A 24,294-nucleotide genomic window follows, 5' to 3' on the forward strand; every position below is an offset into this window, starting at 1 on the left:
TATAATAAAACATTTTTTTTTAAATTTATGCTCCGCCCACTTTTAAAATTTCATTAAAAACCGTGGCGTTGTTAAAAAAAATAAATCTTGAGTGAAATTTTTTTCTGTGCGTTGATGCAAAACATTAATTTCCTTTTGTGCGTTTAGGAAGGTCCTAGAATGCCCAGTCGGCGGGTGGTGCGGAGATAAGAGAGAGACGCAGCGCCGCAAAAAATGTAATTAAATGCGCGCCGCCATTCGGCAGGGCGGCGTAATCAACGCGCGCCGGTCGGAAGAAAAAACGATCGTCGTTAGCATATCCTTTCGTGGTCCTGCGCCGTCCCCAGCATGCCAAACTCCTGACCTATGCCACCGCACTAGCGCATTCGCGTGAAAACAGTTGGCCCGCCAGTTTTTGGTCGCCCGCCGCGTGCGCGATAAGACCACTTCCACCACATCCGGCCGGAGAGAAAGGTTCAGGACTACGTGCTAGGCAGGTGGATCGGAATTAGAGGAAATGCGCTATTACCGTTCTAGCTTTCCATGGGACTCAATTTTAACCTTTCCTTGACCTCAAACGCAAAATTCTGTAAATTACATCCCCTTTGTTTAAGTTAATAATTAAATATTTAATCATTTAAATTTTCATCCTGTATTTCATGTGAATGTGATTGTGGTATGCACACTTAATAACACGCTGATCAAAATTAGTCCAAGGCCGGCGTTTGCATATTGCACGCCAGGACGAGCACGAACATGGCGGATGTTCCGGGGATAACGAAAACAACTTAATTAAAGCAATTATGAATGCAACGCGCACGCAAACAATCCATTTTGCATTGACGTGCTCACAGCGCACAAAAGCCTATATCCTTAATAAAACCCTCGGGCTGCTCATAATATTACATTCCATGCGTAGGCAACCCACTCAACAATAATGCGTATATTTGGTTGCCTATATTATTTCACCAAGAATAAAATAGCCAAAAACTTAATACTTTTATATATATTTTAATCTAAATCTAAATTTGATGACGTAAGTGAAATTTATCTAATAGAAAAAGTTTGCAAATTTTTGTCCTGCATCTCAATCTCCAAGGACGACGACGACGACGACGGGGATGAGGAAAGAAGCAATACATCTTTCGTGCATTGTAGAAAAGACGACGAGCGTCGCCGAGACGTTAAACTATAACTTTTTCGTTTAGCGCGAGCACAAGACTTCCTCTTTCTTCTCCCTACCCCCTCCACTCCAACCCCCTTTACTCTCTCTCCCCGAAAAAAGTAATACTTTTTGCATGATACATTTACTTTCAATATTCTTAACTCGACGGAGTTAACTCCGGGAATACGTCTTAGTTTTCCGCGATATTAGGTATATTGGAATGTATACAGTGTGTTCATGGTGATTTTGTAAAAATAAAATTATTTTTTAATGCGTGTTTTGTAAACGCCCTGTATATATATTTAGTTAGTGCTGATTGAATTCGATTTGGCGAAACGCACGTATAAATATACATATATCTTGTTAAAAGTATTGGAAACTTTTTGCTGAACGGCGAAAAAAAACACACACGAAGAAAATTTTCCATCGCGCGCGCGGAAATTTCCGAGTGGAAAACTAACTGGAAAGTTTTGCCGTGCGCGCCCGCTTTCGGCATCCGTCGCCCTCCACGTCTTGCACGTCTCAATCGTTTATTATTATACATATTAAACGTATAACTTGAACTTATTAAACTTAATCAAAGTTTTTTTAAGTTTTCGATAAAAGTTTCTCGTTTCGATTCGATACCGAGTTAATTTATGACTAAATTTTAATAAATAAATTAATATTGAAGTACATATTTTTTATTTTTTTAGGTAAAGTATATACATTTCTTTGGAATGGGTATTAGGTACATAAAATATTGGTGCCAAATTATTAGATAAGAATAAAAAATAATTTCTTAATTTTTATTAATCATTTTTTCGACGATTTTCGAAAGTAAATATCTTCTAAACTAAAAGAAATAGCAACCAGTAGATTATGAAAGATTGGAAAATTCTCTATTAAATGAGATAATAAAATCTTTTAATTTCATAGGGTAAAAGGTAGAAAAAAGCGATGGAAAATGCTAAAAAGTAAATTTTTCAATTTTTGACATTTTTTCAATTGCGGATATCTGGTAAACTAAAAGAGATAGCAATCAGAAGATTGTAGATTACGAAAGATTAGGAAATTCTCTATTAGATAAGATATTAAAATCATTTAATTTTATAGAGTAAAAGATCGAAAAATGCTATGGAAAATGCTAAAAAGTAAATTTTTCAATTTTTGACGTTTTTTCAATTGCAAATATCTCGTAAACTAAAAGCGATAGAAAGGCACGACTTACAAATTCTTAATCTACAGATGATTCTCTATAAGGTAGAAATTAAAAATATTTAAATAACAAAGAGTAAACAGTTCAAAAACGTGACTAAAAGTGTTAAAATTTGAAATTACGTAAAATTCCATAAAATATAAAATTCCGAAACCGAATAGATAAAAAATGAGCAATAGTATTAAATAATAACAATATTTAACTAATTCTAAATTCACATTCCAAATCTGTATAAATGTGCACTTTTTCTATTTGAATGAATATTAATTAATTTAAAAAATAACGCAAATGCCACTTCGTAATAGAATGCAAATTGAACCAGCAAATCGAATTAGGCACACAAACGTGAATAATAAATGCAAAAAACGACATCATAAACCATCGTAAAACATTCCGATTGCTTTTTAGTTGGAAATTAAAATTAAACTCTCTGCACACACGCCGAGATTAATTTTTGCAATCGTCCATTTCTATATATATAAAAATTTTTATTTCATTTTATTATTTTTTGCGCCATATTGCCCGCAGCGAATTTAAATTTTAAATGCAATTTAAAAGTTGGAAATAAAATTAAAACGCATAGGCACGCATGAATTCATTCACCCGCATCCGGTAATTATTGATGCATTTGGGGTGCAAATATTTCGCAATTTTCGCTAAACGTAAATATTTCCGGTGTTTTTTTTTATTATTATGTTTGTGCGTTTTGCATGCACGTGCATGATGATCAAAGGGTTAATATGGTTTCGCCCATTTCGACCCAGTTCATTTGCGAAATTTTCGCATTTCGAGATTACAAATCCGTGTAGGTTTTCAGCGCTGCAAAATTAATGTCTACATACACCTATATACAAGTTTATCCCTTAACAAACAGAAAGGGTTGCATAGAATGCATTGTGCATGCATTAATTACTAAATTAATTAAAATGTATGCGTTCACATGCGTAAATTCATACGAAAACATAATATTATCAAAGTCAACGATAATAACAATCATAAATCACAAGGTAGGATAGATTTTTTTGTTTATTTATACCCCGGGTGAAAATCCGTGGAAATTTCGCAAGGACGAAATTCTCAATCTCCTATATCGGCAGAATGCAGAAAGCACGCAACCCAATAAGCACGCCGAGCTTAAATATGAAGGCCAGCGATGCGTAATAAGCGGATCGTCCTTCGATTCCTTTCCAATCCTTCAAATCCTTCGATTTTGTTCTTATTATTATTATTTCACTCCAATATAATTCAGATACATTTAATCTTTTCTGCTATTTGATGAGAATCCTGAATAAAAGATGATGCGTTTATTTATGCAGCGTGTGTCTCGTCAAGTGTTTACAAAGTTTGTGCAAAAGTTAATAAACCTAGCTCTCGACTCGTGTTGATATAGCCGCTCACATCGTGTAGAGTATACTTGGTTGCCTATAGTAATTTCGCGACACGCGTGCGCGTTTTATGATCGCACTTATGCGCGCCTAAGATGGTGTCTCGGCGTGCACGTTCAAATGAAACGACGAGCGTCATAAAGTTGCTCGCGTTGCGGAAAACGTTTAAACTTTAAAGTGTGCACACACACGCTACAACAGGTAATAGCAAACAGGTAACCTCCGTGGAGGACAATATAACGCAGATAGTTTTGTTGAATCGAGCTGAGAAGTTGTAGAAATTGTGAGATGAGATGAGAAATCTACGGAATAAAACAAGTGCTTAAAGTTGATGTGGTTGCAGAAGTTGTGTGTTTTTGTTGAGTATACTGTGATTAGTCGACTGCAACGCCATCTAATGGTAGTTATGTTAAATAAATATTGTTTAGATAAGATGAGAGTGTGTTTTGTTGAAATGGGTGAATGCCAAATAGCCAAGCATTCTTTAACCTATATAACCTTTCGGTTTGCTGGCGTCTGGCATGGTGTAGGCAGCCAATATTGCACAGCATTACCGAGGCTATTATAAAACGAGCGTCGGTACATATTTCACCACGAGCGTATCTGCAGCCAGAAAAGGCGCTATCTTTGTATATTATACCGCATTGAGTAAACATGGCCGCCGTTCTGCTATCACCACAATTTAAAAACAACTACACAGGACCGGATTTATAAAATTTTTAAATAAATACAAATAATAAATTTTTTTATATAATTTTTGTGGTTGATACGGTCCTGTTTATGAAAGATATAGTAATTCATAAAAACGTACGAGTCTCGTACGACTATTAGCCAGCGGTTTTATCGCTCGAACTGCCGTATTACTCGACCTTTCCTTCTTCCTCTCCACCCCCGCGCACGCCTTGTTCATCCCGGTTTGAAACGTTTTGCCAAAAGTCGCGTTGCTGCCGCCGCCGCCGAGTCGAGTTCGTGCCTCGGAAGGAAGCAATCGTTCGCTCGGTGCGCGCCCGGTTTAACCCACCCCTTCTGGTTCCACTCCGCGCCTCGGTCTGTCCGGAGGAATGTAGAACAAGCAGTGAGTGTCTCCGTTTTATGGACCGTTGCGCCCGACGACGGACGGGCGGCGGCGCACCATCCGCACATCCGACGACAACGACGGCCGCGATTTCAACTATTTCGGACGGCAAGCCAGCCAACGAGGCCGAAAACAAGGGTTGCAAACGCACATCAAGTCAGGGATAAGAAACAACTAGAATTATATACTATTTAAAAATATGTTTGGGATAAATGTATGTTTGTGACGCAACTACGCAAAAACCATTCAATGAATTTTGATAAATTTTGATATGGAGATAGTTTGGTCATAGGAGAATAACATAGGCTATTGCAAGTTGCAAAAATATAACTTACAGGGTGTGCAAAATAATTTATAAGTTTATGCAACAAAAAAAACTAAAAGTCGCGGAAAACAGCTAATAACTTAAAAAGTATCAATGGTAATTAATTGATATTTGGTGGAGTTAATTATTGCTTATTAACGCATACTTTTAATTTGAAGTAAATTGATCGATTGGTGAAGATTTTACAAGCAAGTTTTGCAAAAAAAGCAAAATGTAAAACCTAATTATATATTTTTTAATACTTTAAATCTTATTTTAAACGTGGATGATATTCTTGATGCAAATTAGATATTTTGAAAAACATGTTTTTCCGAAAATCCCATTACGTAATATCTGATTATCCTTTCATATCCTGCAAGTCGGCATGAGCACGCAAAATTCGCGTGACGGTCTCATCTCTCCTCGGCATAAATTAATTTAATCAAGCAGCGAGCAACAAGCGACATTGTTGCTTGTCCTTCGTCCTTCATCCCACCCTTACGCTGCCACGGATTATGAAGAGCGAAATTATTCCATCAGCCAACTCACATATTCATACATGACAAATATCCTTTTATTAAAATACAAATACGTATTTTCATAGAGATGTGGTGGTTGTGTTCCTTTTTTTTTCTCTCCCTACTTCCACATATACACATACATACACAGCGTGTTTTCCCGGCGGCGGAAAACTTTTTGTGTTCTCAATTCTATAGAGATTACCAACCGTGAGGAATAATATCAGCGACTGAATTTAGCGATGCGCGCATTGTATATCCTTACAGGTCCGGACAAGGATATTAATTCGTTTGGAACAACATGATGATAAATGAAAACGCGAATAAAAACGAATGCGAATGGATAATTAAAAAATATCAACGAGAGAAACACGTGTCAGAGGATAATCAACGAGAGACTGTTTCAAGGATAACATTCAACAGTCAAGCATAATTAAAAATAATGAAGGATAATGAAGAATATATAGCCGTCATAATTGCACAATTGTTCCCGGATATTATTCAGACTTCTAAATTTAAAATGAATAATTAGTTTTTAATCTATTTAAAAAAAAACTCAAAGGACTAAATTTACAAAAAGTCCTGAATAGTTTTATAAAGTTTTTTTTTCGGTGGGTTTTTGGCTCTAGCTGACGATTTTGTCGCCCGCATGGCTTGGCACCGATTTGCCGAGGTTTGAAAATTTCCCCAAGCTGAATATCCTTCGTCCTGACCGCCTGCCAGCGACAGATAAGTGTCGACCGCACCACCACATCGCCCACAACCACCGTCTTTCCATTTTCATCCAAGAACACACACACATATACAGAAGCAAAACAAAAAAAAAGCAAACAAAGTTTTCGTCCTTTTTTCACGCGTTGGCAAGTCCTTTAAAAGTAATACCCGACAACCTTTTAAGCCTTTCATTTTGAGCAGCTTTTATGAGGTGTGTGCGCGCACGCTAGGTCAATAGCAGTACACAAGCTCGAGGATTAAAAGCTGGTGCGACGTGTGGGAAGACATTTTGTGGATGTCGATGTTTAAGACTTCCTCGAGGATGTGTACCATCCGAAATAGAACAATGTAAGATGTGAAACTATTAGAGCGTGAGCAAGCGCGCTCGTTCGTGTCCTGCGCACACACGCTGCTATTATCGGTTTGGCCGGAAAGTGCAGGAAGCAGGAAAAGGGCAATTGTTAAAGTTCACTTCACTCAATATCATCATAAATTTACGAATACCGCACAAATCCTAAAACTAAAAATTAAGAATCAAAACAATGTATGCAACCAAATATACATGTATACAATAGCTAGGCAACCCAATATCCAACAACACGAGTATAAAAGTATGCCTAGAGTAAAACATTGCACAATTTTTTATTTTTAAATTTCCGCTTTGCAAACACGTTCCGTGTCGTGTTTCCGGCTGACGCGTAACACTAACCAGACAGTGGCTAAACCTGTCACACCACCCTCTAGTCGTTGATAACGAATTAAACGCAAACCATCCCCGCGTTAGGAGTCTAAAAAACATTTTATTTTCATCTCGTTGAACTTAATGGAAAAATTACATCCCAAGAATGAGAATTCATGAAAACATGCTGCGGCGTTATGAGTAAAAACCACGCACGTCAAACGCGCGCGCTAGTCAGAAAGCAGACCGTTGGATAAAAGCAAGAAGAGCGAGCAAAAAAACAGCAGAAACCGCAACCGCCCCCAACGAAAACACCCTTGTGTGTCTGTGTCTGCTAGAATCGTCGATGATGGCGTCGTTTTTTCATGCCGCCCCCTATTCTATGCGATTCTATTCAACCCTTTCGACGATAAAAAATAACACAATGCGTTGAAAAAGACAACTTATGACACACGTGAAGCATAAGTTTGTCAAGCGGCAAAAGGGTGCGCAACGCGTCCCATCCGCCCCGAAGGGTTGTAAAGGGTGTTGGAGCACAATCGTTTTGTCACCCCGTAACGCACCAGACCGCAAAACCCACTATTATGTTGTCAAAATTGACTAAAACGTCAAAAATGACAGACATAACCTATTCACTGACACCAACTGTCAAAATATGCGATTATTGCGTTCGACTGTCAATTACATACAGTCCTTGGTCATTGAGAATTTATTTAATGGTACAAAGTGTTTGGTTTGCCGCCACCGCCGCCGCCTCCATCGTTTCGCGCGATGATTAAGTGCGGTTTCCGTTCGGTACCAATTTCTGTTAAATGTGAATAATTGGTTTTCGCAGACAATTCACCGCCGCCGCCACCGCCGCCGTCGAAAGCAGGCCACCATTCTTAGAAGAGCCATTCTAAGGTGGGTCTCGAGATTAATGATTACGATATATTACCGAACCGGAAGGCGGAAGCTTTTCGAAACCCCAGAGAAGATATCTACGCGTACATGCCCGCCGCCTCCGATGGTATTTAAATTAAGAGAGGTTTGTGTTTCGGACGTTTTGTCAGTTAACCAGCCTAAGATAAAAAAAAACGTATATACAGAGTGTTTCACTTACCAACAACAGTCAATTGAATTGGTTTTCCGTTGACGACGAAACCAAATGGATCCTCCGCCTCGCACTGCCATCTGCCGTCATCCTCAAGACGCACATTGTCAATCAAAAGATTGCCGAGATTATCGACGAGGAAGCGGTGGCCGCTGACGCGCTTATTATTCGCATTGTCCTTGAGAATTGTCTGGACAATCTGCCCGTCCTTCAGCCAGATGCTCGTGCTGAAGTTGATGTTCACGGCGCACTCGAGTGTCAGCTTGACGTGCTGGTTCGAGTAGAGCTGAATGTAGTTCTTTTCGCTGTTGGCAGCGCCACTAGCGCCGGATGCGGCGCCGCCATTCGTGTGGCTGTCAGCTCGAATCGAACGTCTGTGCGTTCCGGTTGAATGACGCGTGTGCGACTGATTCCAGTCTATAGATTCTGCAAAACAAACAAAACAACATTGAAAAATTGTAATAAAATAATGATTTCCGGTTTTCCGGTTTTAAATTTTTCAATGGAAAATATTGTTTATTTAAAAATATTTTGTAAACAAACAAAAAATAATGATAAAAAGTGTGATAAAATATTGATTTCCGGTTTTCCGGTTTTAATTTTTCCATTGAAAAACATTGTTTATTTAAAAATATTCTGTAAACAAACAAAAAAATAATGAAAAAAGGTGCAATAAAATACAAATTTCCGGTTTTCCGGTTTTTAAAATTTAGTTGTTTATGGAAAAATAAACGTTATTTATATCAACGTCGGTCCGGCTGGTATTCATTTATCAATTTGCAAGTCGGTTTCCGGCGCGACACGCTAATGTTGCTTTTAATTCGTGCGCACGCCACGAATCGAATTTCATCGACAGCGCGTGACGCCATGGATTTAATTACAAAAGCGAATTAATAATATGTGACACGTCCGTGTTTCGAAATTTGTCAAGCCCGGGCAAAATAAGTGCAAATAAATTCGCGATTCGCCGATTTCTAAATCAGCGTACGTGCCAAATTAAAGATTCGAATTTCATTTAGTGACAAATATAATTTTCGAATACTCGTGGGGATTTTAATTTAAGCGCATGGAATAGATTGGTCACTTTTTAGGATTTCGGGCCGGGTGTAACAAGCGGATTTTTTCGTCGGCGAATTCGACAAGTCTACTTTTTACCTGCGCGTTATTTTTTTCCGCCGCCTTCCGAAGCGTCGAAATGAATGACCAATGAGTGATTGTAATCGAAGCCGGGGCGGCTGACTAGCTTTCCATTTGCATTCAAACGCAGCTTTTGCATTTACCCGAATGGGAATTTCAACGACTAGTTTCAACCTCGTCTGCTAAGCCCGCATGTGCCCGATGTGTGTTGGTGTGAGTGTAACGTTTGCAAAAGTCGAATTTTCTGGTTTTGCGTTTGATATCGGAGAATGAAACGCGAATGGAAAACGGAGCCGGAAAATAAAATCGAAAAGTGCGGCGAGAATGAAGCGGGCGAGGACGTGCCGAACGGGTGAAATTTTCGCGCAGCGTTAGTGAGTGTTTTACGTGCTCGAAAAAGCTTTCCGAAAAGCCGGGAACATGAACACACGAAGGCCGACACGAAATTTACCTCAAAAAAGTTCAAAGCATTGATAAATTAATAACTTTTTTCCTAAAGCACACTAGACGAGTTTTTAGGCAATTAAATTTTAGAAATTTTTCGTTCGAAAAAAGCTTAAATTTTATTTTTAAGTCATTTTTAACATGCGCACACAAAAATTTACACGCACGCCGACGGAAAATAGAATTTCCCGTGTGCGGTATTCAAATGTCGGCGAGAAATATTGTTATTGCTTGCGGAGCTTTCAAAGCTCGTGCGCGCGCGCTAACAAAAACACATTACTTCCGAGTGGAAAGATTCCACGTATTACTATTACATGCTTTACATGAGATATTAACATAACCTAACATAACCTATCATAACCTTAAAAAAACTTATTTTTTTACTTTTGCGTATTAAATTAGCTCATTGTCTTAAAAAAAGTGTTGATTTACAATTTACATCTCTGGATGGTTGAGCAAACGTCTTTAATTAACGCCGCCCCCCGCTAGTAAAGGTATAATAGATGCGGCACTGGAGGGCCGACGCAAGCAGGCGATAAATTCGACGCGAGTTGAGTTTTCGCCAAATTTTCGACCGCTGCCGCTGCCTTGGCGAGAAACAAATAAAATTTATTCGAATGAAAGCGCGTGCTATCAAACGACATCCACCCCCGGACGACACACGGCGGCCTAGCGCCTCTTTGGTGCCACACAAATGTCTCCTTTGTTTTAATTTTCATGCCTCAGGCTTAGAAAACTTAAAATACGCACAAATATACAGAGTGTTTGCTATAAAAAAAACTAAAATTAAAAATCAAACATAAAACTTTTAAAAATAAATAAAATACTTTTTATAATTTTAATTTTTTATTTAAACACTTTGTATATTATTTAATTAACTCGCAGACACACGCGGTGGTCTCCTGCCTCGGTTGATAATTAAAATATCTCGAGCGAGAGTTTAGTTTCGCGCGCGCGTTTGTTGTGTTGCGACTCATTATCCTTTTTGGCGTGCTGGCGGCGGCGGTGGTGGAGGCGCCGTGTGTGATACGGCATTTGTGAAAATGTTTGCGCACGGCTTGTGTGCGGCGGCCGGATTGCGTCCGTCTGGGGAGCGTTTAATTCTTCTTCGCGCGTTTTGCGTGCGTTGTTTATATATACGCGCACATGTCGCCGCCTCCACCCAACCCTGGAGTAGCAGCAAAAATACACAAATACCTGGAATGCTTCCGAAATTAAATTTCAAGAATGAAATCAGAAAAATTTCCATTAAAACTGAGAATATCCTGCATCTAACTCAAAAAAACTCATAAAAAAACACAGAACCGGCATTAAATTGAAATATTTTTAGGTTATTTTATGTTTTGATGTGTTTTGATGTATTAACAAGAATTGCATTTATATGACATGATGTGTTTGACAGACGTGCACCAGAGATAACATCCCTTCGTGACGGCGGCGGCGAACACGCCTGGAAGTCAATCAACGATTTGCATAATAAAATTGCCGATCGACGCCGTCTGCCGGCTTTACATTTGAATAATATTTGAATACGTAAATATGTCATGTAACTACCACATGCATCCAGGGCCGTATTTAAAATTCATAATAAAACAAAATTTTAAATTTTCATTTTTAATTTTTTCATGGTACAACCCTGTTGTGACTGCCTTGTTTAGGCGCGCAAATAACGGCTCATGAATACGACGCCAGCCGCCCCCCATCACTCTCTGGCTGTCGCACTCATTAATCCACCGATTGATATACGAGCAGTCGGTATTACACTTGACAGTAAATTGATTGAACACTACACTGCATATTCGATGTGACGCCCTATCTCGACCGCCGCCCCCCCGCAACCCCACTACCCTTATCGCTTATCTGCGATTCTCTTTGCTTTCGCATAGCGATGTCGACGTCATCGTCACATTCATGCGTAAATAAAACCCGCCGGGGGCGGTGCCACCCTCTAAATAAACGCACTATTAATTAATTAATTTCTTTTTTTAACTGGGGGTGGGTTTCCCGGGATGAATTATCGAAAGTAATTTCTTCGGGAATTGTTCGAAAACAGTTTGCCAGTTATGTCGGTGAAGATGAAGTGGAAAATTTATAAAGTCGCTTAGTTTTCCGGTGTCGGAATCCGGAAAACCGGAAAACGTCGGAATGTGGGCTAAAATGTTAAAAAATTGAAGATAATGCACGCCGTCGCATCTATACTCTCACGGGACTTGTTTGTACAAAGCGTTTGCGCCACTACCACCACCTTTAGAATGCCGCCGCCCCCGACTTGGATTTCTATCTGAATTGTTTCTCGAATTGGCGGCATCAATCTCTTTAAAAAGATACTCAAACGACTCGTTTATCTTGCATCGCGCCGCGTGGGAGAAATCTCTTTCTTTCTTTTAACGGAAAGAATCCGCTTCCTGCTCTACTAACCGGTTTTTTTTTCGTGCTTTTATTTTAAGGATACGGAAGAAAAGTAGAAAAGTAAATCTTGTTACTTCGTTATGATTGCACTATTTATCTTTGTAACTAACTAGGTGTCTCCAGGGGCGACAAAACGAACTCGTTTGAAATGGGGTGAAAAGGACGAACACTGTGTGCGGGATAACAAAAAACGAGCAGTCACAGACGCAGACGTTCGCCGACTAGAAGAATGAGGGTTGCGATAGAGAAAAAAACACGTTAAAAAACGTTTATACAGGCAGAAAAAAATAAAACCGGAAAACCGGAAAACATAAAAAATATTAACTGGAAATATTAATAAAATTATATTAAAACTAGTTAACCGGGCAAACGTTGTTTTGCCATATAAATTATTTCAAGTTTCTAGATAAATTTTAGTGTAGACAAAAAGTAACTTACTTAGTATAAAAAATAGGGGTTGGTGATAAGAAACCAAAAATTTAGGGTTGTATGTATATTTTAATGCCACATTAAAAAAATAAAAACAAAAAATTTCGACCAAAATTTAAAAAAAAATTAAGGGTGAACAACCCTTATCACTTAAAGATATGAAGTTACCGATTCTCAGACCTACTGAATACGCATATAAAAATTTTCTTTGAGCGGGATGAAAAATGATTAAATTACTAAAATGGCTATAAAGAAATAGGGGTTGGTGATAAAAAACTAAAAATTTAGGGTTGTATGTATTTTTTAATTCCACATTATAAAAAATATAAAAACAAAAGAATTTGTCCAAAATTTAAAAAAAAAGTTAAGGGTGAACAACCCTTATCACTTAGGGGTATGAAAAATAGATGTTAGCCGATTCTCAGACCTACTGAATACGCATATAAAATTTGGTAAAAATCGGTAAAGCCGTTTCGGAGGAGTATGGAAACAAACACTGTGACACGCAAATTTTATATATATAGATTATAATAAAAAATTGCGATATTAATTTTAATTATTTAAGAAACCGGAAAACCGGAAATGCAAACCGGAAAACATGAAAAATTTATAAATTTATTTTAAATTAAGTAAATATAAATATAACGTAATAATTATTTTTTTAATTTTGTTTATTTAGGTTTATTCTTGTTTAGTCCTGTTTGCGCATTGTCAATTAAAGCCAACAATCCGCTTGGGGAATCAGAAACTTGTAAATTTATCAATTCGACCACTTTGCTAATTTGCAACTTTGACACAAGCCGCTTGAAACTGACACGCGTAAGGACGAAGGACGAGTAAAAGTTAGGAACGCAAAGTTCAATAATTGATAACGTCGATAAAGTCTGCCCGCTCAAGTCCCGCAACTTTGCGTGTACGACGAGCGCACATAAAGTACATTGTGAGGTCCTGCGAGTCCTGCCGGCGACTCCACCACAAACTTTGCTAACGAGCTAATTAATTTTCGATTCTAATTATCGCCGACAAAAATGTTAACGAAAAACACTAATAAAATACATTTTATTAATTCAAATCAATTAAAGTTATTAGTAAAAGTTTTGCGAAAATTCGAAAAACGATGCAAAACAGCACTGCGAGAGTTTCGGGGGCGGCGGCGGCGGTTGTGGAAAAAGTGGAGCAAACAAAAACGAACGAAAACTCGCAAAGTTAGCGCCGTGCGCGCTTTTCGCGAACAATTCGCTTAACAACGTAATTTACTTAAAACTGACGTCCACAAACCGCCCCCGGTCCCCATTCCCGCCCCCATTATTCTTTTAATACCGAGAGTTTACAAACTAAACCCAATAAAATAAAAATTGCATCTAATCTTGCTTCAAAACAAAAAAAATTAAATTTTTATTGAAAAATCAGTTTTTTCAAAACAAAAAACAAAAAAAAAACAAGGATCAAGTTTTATCCTTACGCGCATTGGCTATCGGTCAACATCCATCAAGCCGGTCGTTCTCGCTTGATCGGTTTAATCTAGCTAAAGAACCTTTCTGTGCGCGCGCTAGAGAATTTGTTGCAGGAATGCTGCCGCCCCCCACAACCCTTACCGCCCCCGGTGTCTGCGTGCCGCGCTGCAGTTTGCTATCTATCCTTCCGCACTCGAGAAAAATATTACATTCAACAAAACAGAAATAAAAAGACTACTTACAAAGATAACATAAACTAAAATATAAAATATACAGAGTGTTTCAAAAAATTTCATATGAAGATGTTAATTGTTAATTGCTTGGTATTTTAGTTGAAGGCGTTAATTAATTATTCAAACGTCGTTCATCGGTTTGTTTTCGTCCTTCGCGTCCTCTTCATCATCCTCATCATCGCCGCACGTAAATAAACGTTTCATTTAATAAAATTCCAAACAAAAGCGGCGCTCATCCTTTGCAAACCGGAAGCATATCCGGTAAATTAGTTACACTTCATTGCCATCCTTTTTGCTTCGTTATATCCTTGAATTAAATTTTAATTAAGCGTAATGGCAAGGCGCTGCGCGCTCAAAGACAAGCGTTTTACGCAAATGCTCTGTGCAAGGATGTTTAAGGACATTCTGCGGTCGGCGCTAACCGTAAGGATAGTAACTAAGTAAGTAAGTCGCATGTTTAAGCAAAAATTAAGCAAAAAAAAATTTGCAAGCATTGCAAGGATTGAAACAAAAAAGGATAAAAGGCATTAAAGTGACTATTTCAAAGCGGGTAGCAGGATAAAATTGCTAAAATTGCGCTTTTTTTTCTCTCTTCAAGGATATTCCGGAAAATCCCTCTATAACTTAAACCGCAGTTAAACTACTTAACCAGAATCTAACCACACGATAGAAGAAAACAGGTTAAATGAGGTTTATACTGGCTGAAAATATAAAACCGGAAAACCGGAAAACATCCAAATTATACCAAAATAATAATAAATTTTGTTGAGATAGAAATAATTAGTTTTAAAATGTTTATACAGGGTGAAAAATAAAACCGGAAAACCGGAAATATTAACCGGAAAACAAAAAATATTTATAAAATTTTATATGTGGATAAAATTAATAAAATTTCATTTTTTTTCTTTTGGAGATTAGTCCGGAAAACCCTCTATAACTTAAACCCCAGTTAAACTTCTTAACCAAAATCTAACCAAGCAAATTACGTATAAAGTACTAAAGGATTTAGCTTGTCTAAAATATTTAAATTATTATCCAGCTAACATTTAAACAATAAAGCAGTTGAGTTGAAAATGTCGTCCTTGAAGCACAAATTTCCGAGCTTAGTGAAGAAAATAGAAAGCAATTGGTTAAATTAAAGAATAAAAAGCCTCGCGTAATTTAGCAGCGCAGCGTGAGCACCCTCATTCAACCCCCGTCGGCCATACCCCGCCCCCGGTGCGGCGGAAAAGCTTCTTCTTTTTAACATTCGCTCTCGCGTTGCGCACTTTGCGTCGAAATGAATAGATAGCTGTGGCGGCAGCCTCCGACGCGCAGCGTAAGTATAAGGGGATGAAAGAAACACTAACGACATAACCGACTAATGCCTCCCGGCCGCCCTCATTTTATTTTTTATCGCCGCCGCCACCGGTGTGGTGGATTTTTTGTTTCTTCATTTCTTCACTTTAAGGAGACGCGGGATAACGATGAGATGGGGTAAATGAAGGGATGTGACTAAGTAGGCCAATATTTGGAGCAAAAAAACTTTAGAAAAAAAGTGGGATTTTGAAATTTTGACAGAGGAATATGTTTTATAGTGTACACATTACAATATGTGAAGAATACCGGTCTAAACTGTTGTATATTGATAAATTTTGTAGTTTTTGTTGAATAACTCAAGAACTAGATAAGATAGGATAATGATTGAAACGTCATTAGCTTAAGAATTAAAATTTACATAATAATTCATTTCAAGTTTGTAAATAGTCGCTTTAGTTTAAAAGTTATAAACAAAAACATAAAATTTGTATAGTGTAAATTTGTTTTGTTGATAAAAATTTAAATATTCAATATATTATTATTATTTTCTCATAGTATTATAAAAACTTTAATTCTTAATCGACTACTTTAAAATTTATTGTTATATCTCTTTTCGTTTAAAAGTTATTAACAAAAACACAACAAAAACCAAGTTTTCTACATTTTTAGACTGTTATTCTTCACTATTATAAAAATCTCGCATAAAATTTGAAATATTTCCTAATATAATCAACTTTAGTGAATACTTTTTTGTTTAAATTAATAATTTTGACATTTTGACATACCAAACCAAAATTTTCAACTCGATAAATAATTAAACGATAATTATTTCCCCTGAAAGAAAATTAATTATCGGCGCGATCCGATGTGTGTGCTTACAAAGCATATGAATTTAATTAGGATTTTATTTAATTTCAACACGTCTGCACACAAATGCCCGCCACCCAACATACACACGCATGCACACATTGTACGAGTGCGGATGTATGCGCTACTGAGTGCGGATGCTAATCGAAATTAACTGACATTAAAACGCTCGTTAACGAGCTAATGACTTTTATGCGCCGCCGCTAACATGATTAGCTGCATAATTATTTCATCAGACGAGAGGATGAACTCGCATCGACAAAAACGCAACGTGATATTCGAGCGCATCGCGAAAATAAATCAAATAATCGAATTAATTGAAAGCAAACATGTATTCAAACATTCGCATAATCGAATTTTTGCATTTTACAATTAATTTATAAACAGATTGCAGGCGGGAATAGTTTATACACTTGATATTTAAGGATAATGACAGGATTAAGCGGGGAACGCGTAATCCAATTTCAATTTCGACAACAAAGTTGCGAAATAAATGTAAATTTCAGCGCACAATGCGCATTCACGCACAAAGCGTGCCACCCGGAATGAAAACCCACCCAGTGGAATGTTTCGAGGGATGTATTGCGATAGATTTGTCGATTTACTCCTGTCAACACGCGTTTTCCGGGCGAATCTATGTGAATGCTTTAATTCAATATGCGCATCTGATTAAAATAGTGTTTTGTGGGTTGCATACAATGCAAATTTTTTTTTTGTAAATTTTTAGTTTCAACGCATTTTTACGATTTAACCGTGTTATTATTGTGTTATTGTATTTATTCTTGTATTGTTTATAGTTATATTTACCCCTTGCATTATTTACAACCCTTGTTGGCAGCGCAATTATTTATTCATCCCTTTGTCCAGTCCGAGAGCACCACTGGGTATTATTAATTCATTTTATTTCAAAACCACCCGCTAGTATAATCCACATTTGAATACTTTCCAACCCCACTACCCTCTGCTCTGGAAACCACCCCTAAATGTTTTCGAATGTGACAAATTCGCTGCGTACGTAGTGAACTAAAACTCGATTGTTTTAAAATGTGTCAAACTGAAAAGTCTTTATGAGATCTCCGGATTGTGTTGTTTGTTTTAGTTGTGCAGTGAATAGATTGCTGTTTGAAGGGAGATTTGCGCGCGATGTATACGTGACCAGATACAATTAAGTTTCCGCCACGGCGACAAAACAAACAGCCCGGCAAACAAACGCGCGATGGCGTGCATTATATTCGAGCGCAAACAAACGCGCGAGCGCTACTCGAAAACAGGCAGAGCACAAGCGGAGATTTTGTTGTGCTCTAGTTCTATTCGAACATACACGCATTGGAGAGGATTGTGGAACGATTTCAGTTTTACTCGTAGTGCAGGCGGCGAGTGGGTGTTTCTTTTCGTGTTGACAATCGTGCGATGCGTGCGTTTCGAATATTTGCGCGGCGTTTTACAAATCATCGTAAATCGCAAATTGCTAATTACCAATATACATAAACCCCTGGATAATTACATGCGCAGAATGAGAATTCAATTGGAAATAGTATTTGGGATTTGATGAATGTATAATAATTTTCAATAATCACTTAAAATTGGAAATTGGGTTAAAAAAGTAATAAAATCAATTTTAATGCAGTTAGAATTTTGAAAATTGGGGAAAATTGTTTTTAAGTTATTAATATAGATTATTATATTAAAAATAAATTATTTTGTCACAAAGTACGACCCTGTAATTTTAATTCTAGGATGTATGGTGAACAGTTTGCAATATGTAAAGAATCCCTGTCTATACAACTGTTTATTGATATTTTCTGTAGTTTTTGTTAAATAACTCGAAAACGAAAAAAGATAGGATAATTATTTAAAGGTAATTAGATTAGGAATTACAATCCTAATAATAATCAACTTAAATTGTGTTAATAACTAAATTGGTTTAAAAGTTATAAACAAAAATGTAAAAATTAAATACATCTCTACTATTTTATCGATAAAAATTTAAATATTCATTATATTAATATTATATTAGCATAGTGTTATAAAAAATTTAATCCACAATCGACTATTTAAAAATTCATTACTCTATCACTATTTATTTAAAAGTTATTAATAAAAATACAATAAAAATCAAGTTATTCACATTTTTAGACCGTTGTTCTTCATAAATACAAAAATATCCCATAAAATTATAAATATTACCTAGTATAATCCACTTTAGTTAATAATATTATTATTTATTGTCGGTATTTTTTGTGTGTTAAACCCCTAAAGTTTTGACTTGAGTTATAAGCTGGATAAACAGTTGTTGAAAATGTTGCACATTAAGCGCGCGCATATTTATCGCTAGCAAACGAATTTTTGTTGCTCTCTGAGAGCTTTACAAACACCAACACATATATGGCTGTATATACACTAGCTACGAGTAATTATACGCCGGCATTAATCATCCGCGCGCGAATTGCGCCCCCCGAGAGAAATGTGAGGCGCAAAGTGAGCGGATTTGCATTTTAACTAATCATGCGTTAAAAGATATTCATACTTTTAGCTTAATGAGCCTTGTCTAAACAGATTTACACATTATATAAACAAATAATGATTGTTGATACCAGGAATACCGTAATAATATAAGAATATGTCAAAATTTTAAGGGGTAGTTTTGTAATAATGAAGAACAACGGTCTAAAAATGTAAAAAAACTTAATTTTTGTTGTATTTTCATTAATAACTTTTAAACAAAAAGAGATAGAACAATAAAAGAAAAAGCAGTCAACTAAGAATTAAATTGTGCGTAAAATTGTAAAAATATAATATTAAAATAGTAAATATTTAAACTTTTATCAGCAAAACAAAAAATGATTATTAAAATTTATATTTTTGTTTATAACTTTTAAAATAAAATTACTATTAACAAAAACAATATAAATTATTGTTCATATTTTAATTCTTCACCCCACAACGTTTAAATCATTATCCTATCTTAATCCGTTCTCGAGTTATTCAACAAAAACCAAAAAAATTATAATTATCAAACCATAAGACCGCTATTCTTCACATAATGCTACATGTGTACAATACACATTAGTTCCACATGGAAATAAAATTAGGATTTAGTTTGAATTGTAACACTCGAACACAACATACGTAATACGCGTCTTTACCATCGTAAAATAATAATAAAATAGTGGTAATCTCGAAACGAGCGAGTTATTTACGGCCAAGTCATTAATTGTTTGCCGCGCGCGCTGAATCCTTAAATATCGTCCTTGTTTCCAGTCTCACAAATAACACAACTTTACGATCTCTGCGCGTACGCAACGCTGCGTTATCTAATCAAAGTTTATACTATCTCAAAAATTTAGACAAAGCGGCGCAAGGACAAAATAACGACAAAATAAGTTAAAGTCTTTAAAGAAGTCATAAAATAAATTTAGATTTAACGTTGCATTACGGTTTAATTTACAATAAATTATTCCAATTTATAATTAGCTTACAGTAGAAAATAGTAAATTAAGAGTCAAGTGCGCTAAGCGGCACTTTAACCACGTTTAGCGATGTGAAGCTTATGCTATTTTTTCTAGTATCACTTTATTTCCAGTTTTGTTTGACTGACGGCGCAGGCGCAAGCTCCACCCCGTGACTAAAGTACTTTAGGCACGGTTTTGGCCATACGTGATTAAAATACCACTTTTCATGCCTTAAAACCGTGAAAAAGTATAAAAATATTGATTAAATATTTGATTTCTCTGTAATTTTAACTAAATTTACATTAAACATTCAAAAATCGTTTGATTTTATTCGACTGCCAAAGATAAATCATTCGCAAACGTTTGATAATGTTGAAATTAATCATTTCCGCGCTCGCAGAAGAGTTCAAACAAAACTGAAACAAAGCAATTCAATATAATCGTGCTTTTGTTCTCGACGCACTTTTCCGTCGTTCTTCTTCATCGTCTTTGCGCTTCTATTACATTTTTTTCTTGAGCCGCGTGCTATACATTATCGGAAGTGTGCTCAGCGTCGTAGTTAAACATTAAACATTAAACATATCGTTATTTACCCCGGCTGCCAGCTCCGACAGAGTTTCGAATTTAATTAATCGTTTGAAAAGCGTCGTCGCTGCTCGCATGCGCGCGCACTTTTATTAACGATCGCCTCGAAATCATCCTCATCCTCTTTGTGCGCAATTTGTTGCCCATTGTAGCACAACTGCACAAAAGAAAACAATAAAAAAATAATTGCGAGAGGTATTTGTTGCATGCGATGCGATGTATTTTGGCAAAGTAATTAATTACGATATTAATTACATCATTACGTCAGCGCGACGTCGAGCGTCGAGTAATAAAGTTAATTAACGAAATTCTTCGGCATTCTTTCCGGCCAACTTTCGCGCAACGACGAAATTTACTAATTTACAAGTTTGTGCACCAGCGGCGGCGCGGTAGATCAAAGAAAACGCGGAGAAGTTCAAAGCGCAGGAATTTAAAATTTCTTCAACTCGAATAAACACAGAGTAAATCATTCATTCTGCATAAACTACACAGCGGAAATGATTCTCTTTGTAAACGGGCGGAATGTGTAAATATAAACATGTCGAGTGCATAGGTAGGTATTAAATTATTTATTGATTATTCGGTTACACATTAGGAATCTGATTGAAATTATAGAAATTAACGAAATTGTTGCATTGTAATTACGCGGCGCATAATAAATTAAATGTAATCGGTTTATATTCGAGGCAAATTATTCATGATAAATTATTTCAACGATATAAATATAGGAATTGATGCATGGTGCGCCATCTATTGAAAATGTAGATTACTAAAAATACATCTTATGAAGACTTCTGACTTTGATGTACTATAACTTTAATGTTTACAGTCGTAGATTATTGAGCAAAACGTCAATCGATAGTAAATTTAAAGTAGAATAAATCTACTAAATTATGATTTTGTTGGTTTTTTGGTTTAGGCGTAATCAATAAAAATATACACAAATTCAGTTTTTCAATTTTTTCAATCAAATTTTAGAAAAACCGTCATAACTACTAAACTAACAATGATAGAGCAATGATTTTAACGTGTAAATGTGTATAATAATAACAGCAACAAAATAGTAAACATTTAAACTATTTTTATGCAATAATTTGTTTGTTATTTAAAGAAAACCACAAAATTATTAAGAAAAACGCGATAAAAATTGCCCCTTTTTAAAAGCCCGTAACTCAGTTACCTTATACAATTAACCAATAAATAAACTACCAGTTGATAGGCAATTTAATAAACTATTAAACTCACTATAACTGAAATTTGTAGTTTTTGTGGTTTTTATGTTATTTAACAAACAGTAAAAGTCTAAAATGCTCCGCATTACCATCTGTAACACAGTAATTTGTGTTGCCTACAATAAACATAAAACCCTTTTTATGCCTACATTTAAAAAATGTTGTTGACAGAATTGAAGACGGAAACAAAAGGATTATTCTCTTCAACGCGGAGGGATTGGAATAATTCGAGCGGCAAACAGCGCATAAAATTCGCAAATTTACAAAAGCAGCGGCTTGGCTGGCGACGGCGACGGGCGAGAACAAACGATGACAGCGCAGACATTCGCGACTCGGACGCTCGCCGCCGTCGCCACCGCCGCCCCCAGGCCCCCGGTATTTCTTTGCGCGTCTCTCCAGTTTCTCTCGTTGCGTGTTGAGGCGGAAAACTGCTCGGGCGAGCGCGCCGCGCGTCATAAACAGATTTCCATATTTTTTCCGCGAACGTTTTGTGCGCGCACAATGCAATGCACGCGGCGGCGGCCGCCCCCCGAAACGGACGGAAGTGAGCACAAGAACGCGCCCAAATACTCATCGTAATTCAGACACTCTCCAGCGAAGGCAGTTTGAAGTTTTCTTTATTTTTTAGCAATGCGCGCCCGCTTGCGGTGCTTTACGAGTGCCGGTGGCGGCGCAAGGGACGGCTCAAAAATATGGCCGCTTTTTAAGTGTTTTATTGCTTATTGCTTTGCGTGTATGCGTGTGTTCATCGTTTTGTATGCTTTTTTTTCTAGTGTTTCAAGCGGAAATTCCGGTGATACTTGTATGAAAGAAATAAAATATTATAAATCAATTTTGATAGGCAATAACTTGTAAACAATTAGAGATAGTGCTTTGAAATTTTGTACATCAATAATACAGATAAATATTTCATAGTGTAGAAAATTTTGTTGAAAAATAATAATTTTCAAAGACAAAAAAGTGAATTTTAAAATATTTTCAAAATTTTCAAAATAAAAATTTATAATAAATTCATAATTACACCAAAACTAATTAAATTACATCTATAAAAATTGGTACACACATTTTTTAGCTCTATATCTTGTCACATACAAAATTTAATAAAAATTGAACAATAACTTTAAAAGTTATCAATTGTAATTTAAAAACACAACAAATGTACCAATTTCGCTTGTTTTTTAACTTTATTTCATTTATTTCTTTATTTTGCAAAGCGTTATCTGCAAAGTGTCCTGTATCCGCCAAAGACGAAACTTCACAGAGCGAGTCATGCATTTTAAGCGTCGATTTTCGATTTTATTGATACTTGTCTCTTCCTCCAGTACTAAAACGATTCCAAACTAGAACTTAACATTAAATTGCAAATAAAGTTGAAATTACTCGCAAAAATGTATACGAGTACACATATATCTATTCCACCTTTAATTAGTTTATAGTTTATATAGAAATTGTTTATTTTGTAGAATCCATTTGATGTGTAAACAAATCATTTAATATTCGGCGCGTGTATTGATCCGCACGACGATGGCGTTTTGATGTTTTGTTAAAGTTTGCAATTAAAGTCGACGTCAAAATAAACAACGCCGATGTTTCCGTGCCGTGCGCAAATATTATATTATCTGCCAGTGTTTGCTCACATTAATTTATTGATGCACACGGAGAGCGGAAGCGTGAAACTCGTCAAACAAATTTCAAATCAGGAAACAACACAGGCGTCAGTTAAGCGACGGGTAACAACTTATCTATTGAATTTGATTTAGATTTGTAAGAATGTGTGAAATACCGGTATTTTTCAAGACAATATTGATTGCAAAATATACCGGTATACCGGTATTAGGGGTGTGAAATACCATTAATACCGGTATACCGATATTTCTATTTTTAAATAGTGATGTTATTCAGTAAAATAACAACTAATTTTATAAATACCGGTATACCGGTATTAGAACAGTAAAATACCGGTATTAATACCGGTATACCGGTATTTAAACTCAAAATTCACATATTTAATATGTGTTATAAATTTATTGTAATTTAATGTTTTGGTCGTTGGCCAAGTTGTGTTTTGTTTCGCGAATGTTTCGGTGGCGTTTTCTTGCGGAAAACAGGCGCACGTGTACACATTGTACGTTTATTGGTTTATTGGCGCAGTTGGAGCGGGCGGGCGCGCGCGCGCAAGTTTCCAACTCTAAACTCTAAACGGCCGCTTGCACTAAACAACATTTTATTGCCGCCGCCATCGACTGTAATGCAATTCTCTACACTCGACTCGACGCCCTGCAATTCCCAATTCCCAATTCGCCGTTTTCGCGTTTTGCATGTCGCATGTCGCGCGTCGCAAACTAATTCGCACTTCCAATTGAAAAATTGCAAATATCCTAATCAGCATAAATAAATTCCCGATGCAAATAAAATTTTTATATAAAATACTAAATATCCTGACCGATTTTATCCCGATTTGTCAATTAATCTCATTTTAAATTACATTTTTAATGCATTTTATTACTATATTTATATTAAATAATGATTTTTCATGTTTAAATGTTTTTCTTTTTAAATTTTCTAATATTCTTATTAATATTCTGCATTTTATGATTGATACACATCCATCAAATCAAAAATAACTAAAATCCGTCCAGCCGT

General features: G+C 36.4%; 1 protein-coding gene and 1 long non-coding RNA gene across 2 annotated transcripts in view; one reads left to right on the plus strand and one right to left on the minus strand.

Annotated features, from left to right (window-relative positions):
* tei (irregular chiasm C-roughest protein teiresias) overlaps positions 1–24,294 on the minus strand; it is a 103,642-nt gene that overhangs the window by 39,989 nt on the left and 39,359 nt on the right. The window contains exon 3 of the mRNA XM_065305813.1: positions 8,120–8,536. Within this exon, the coding sequence (XP_065161885.1) occupies positions 8,120–8,536 (417 nt within the window). The remainder of the gene's footprint in view (positions 1–8,119; positions 8,537–24,294) is intronic.
* On the plus strand, positions 7,673–8,213 carry LOC135794521 (uncharacterized). Its single transcript, XR_010548908.1, has 3 exons — positions 7,673–7,796; positions 7,853–8,044; positions 8,106–8,213. It is a non-coding gene; the product is annotated as an uncharacterized lncRNA (long non-coding RNA).

The sequence above is a fragment of the Atheta coriaria genome, unplaced genomic scaffold (genome assembly GCF_025399875.1).
Source record: "Atheta coriaria isolate IRGN ID8LTWV9N9 unplaced genomic scaffold, Caltech_Dcor_3.1 hic_scaffold_6_pilon, whole genome shotgun sequence".
NCBI lineage: Eukaryota > Metazoa > Arthropoda > Insecta > Coleoptera > Staphylinidae > Dalotia > Dalotia coriaria.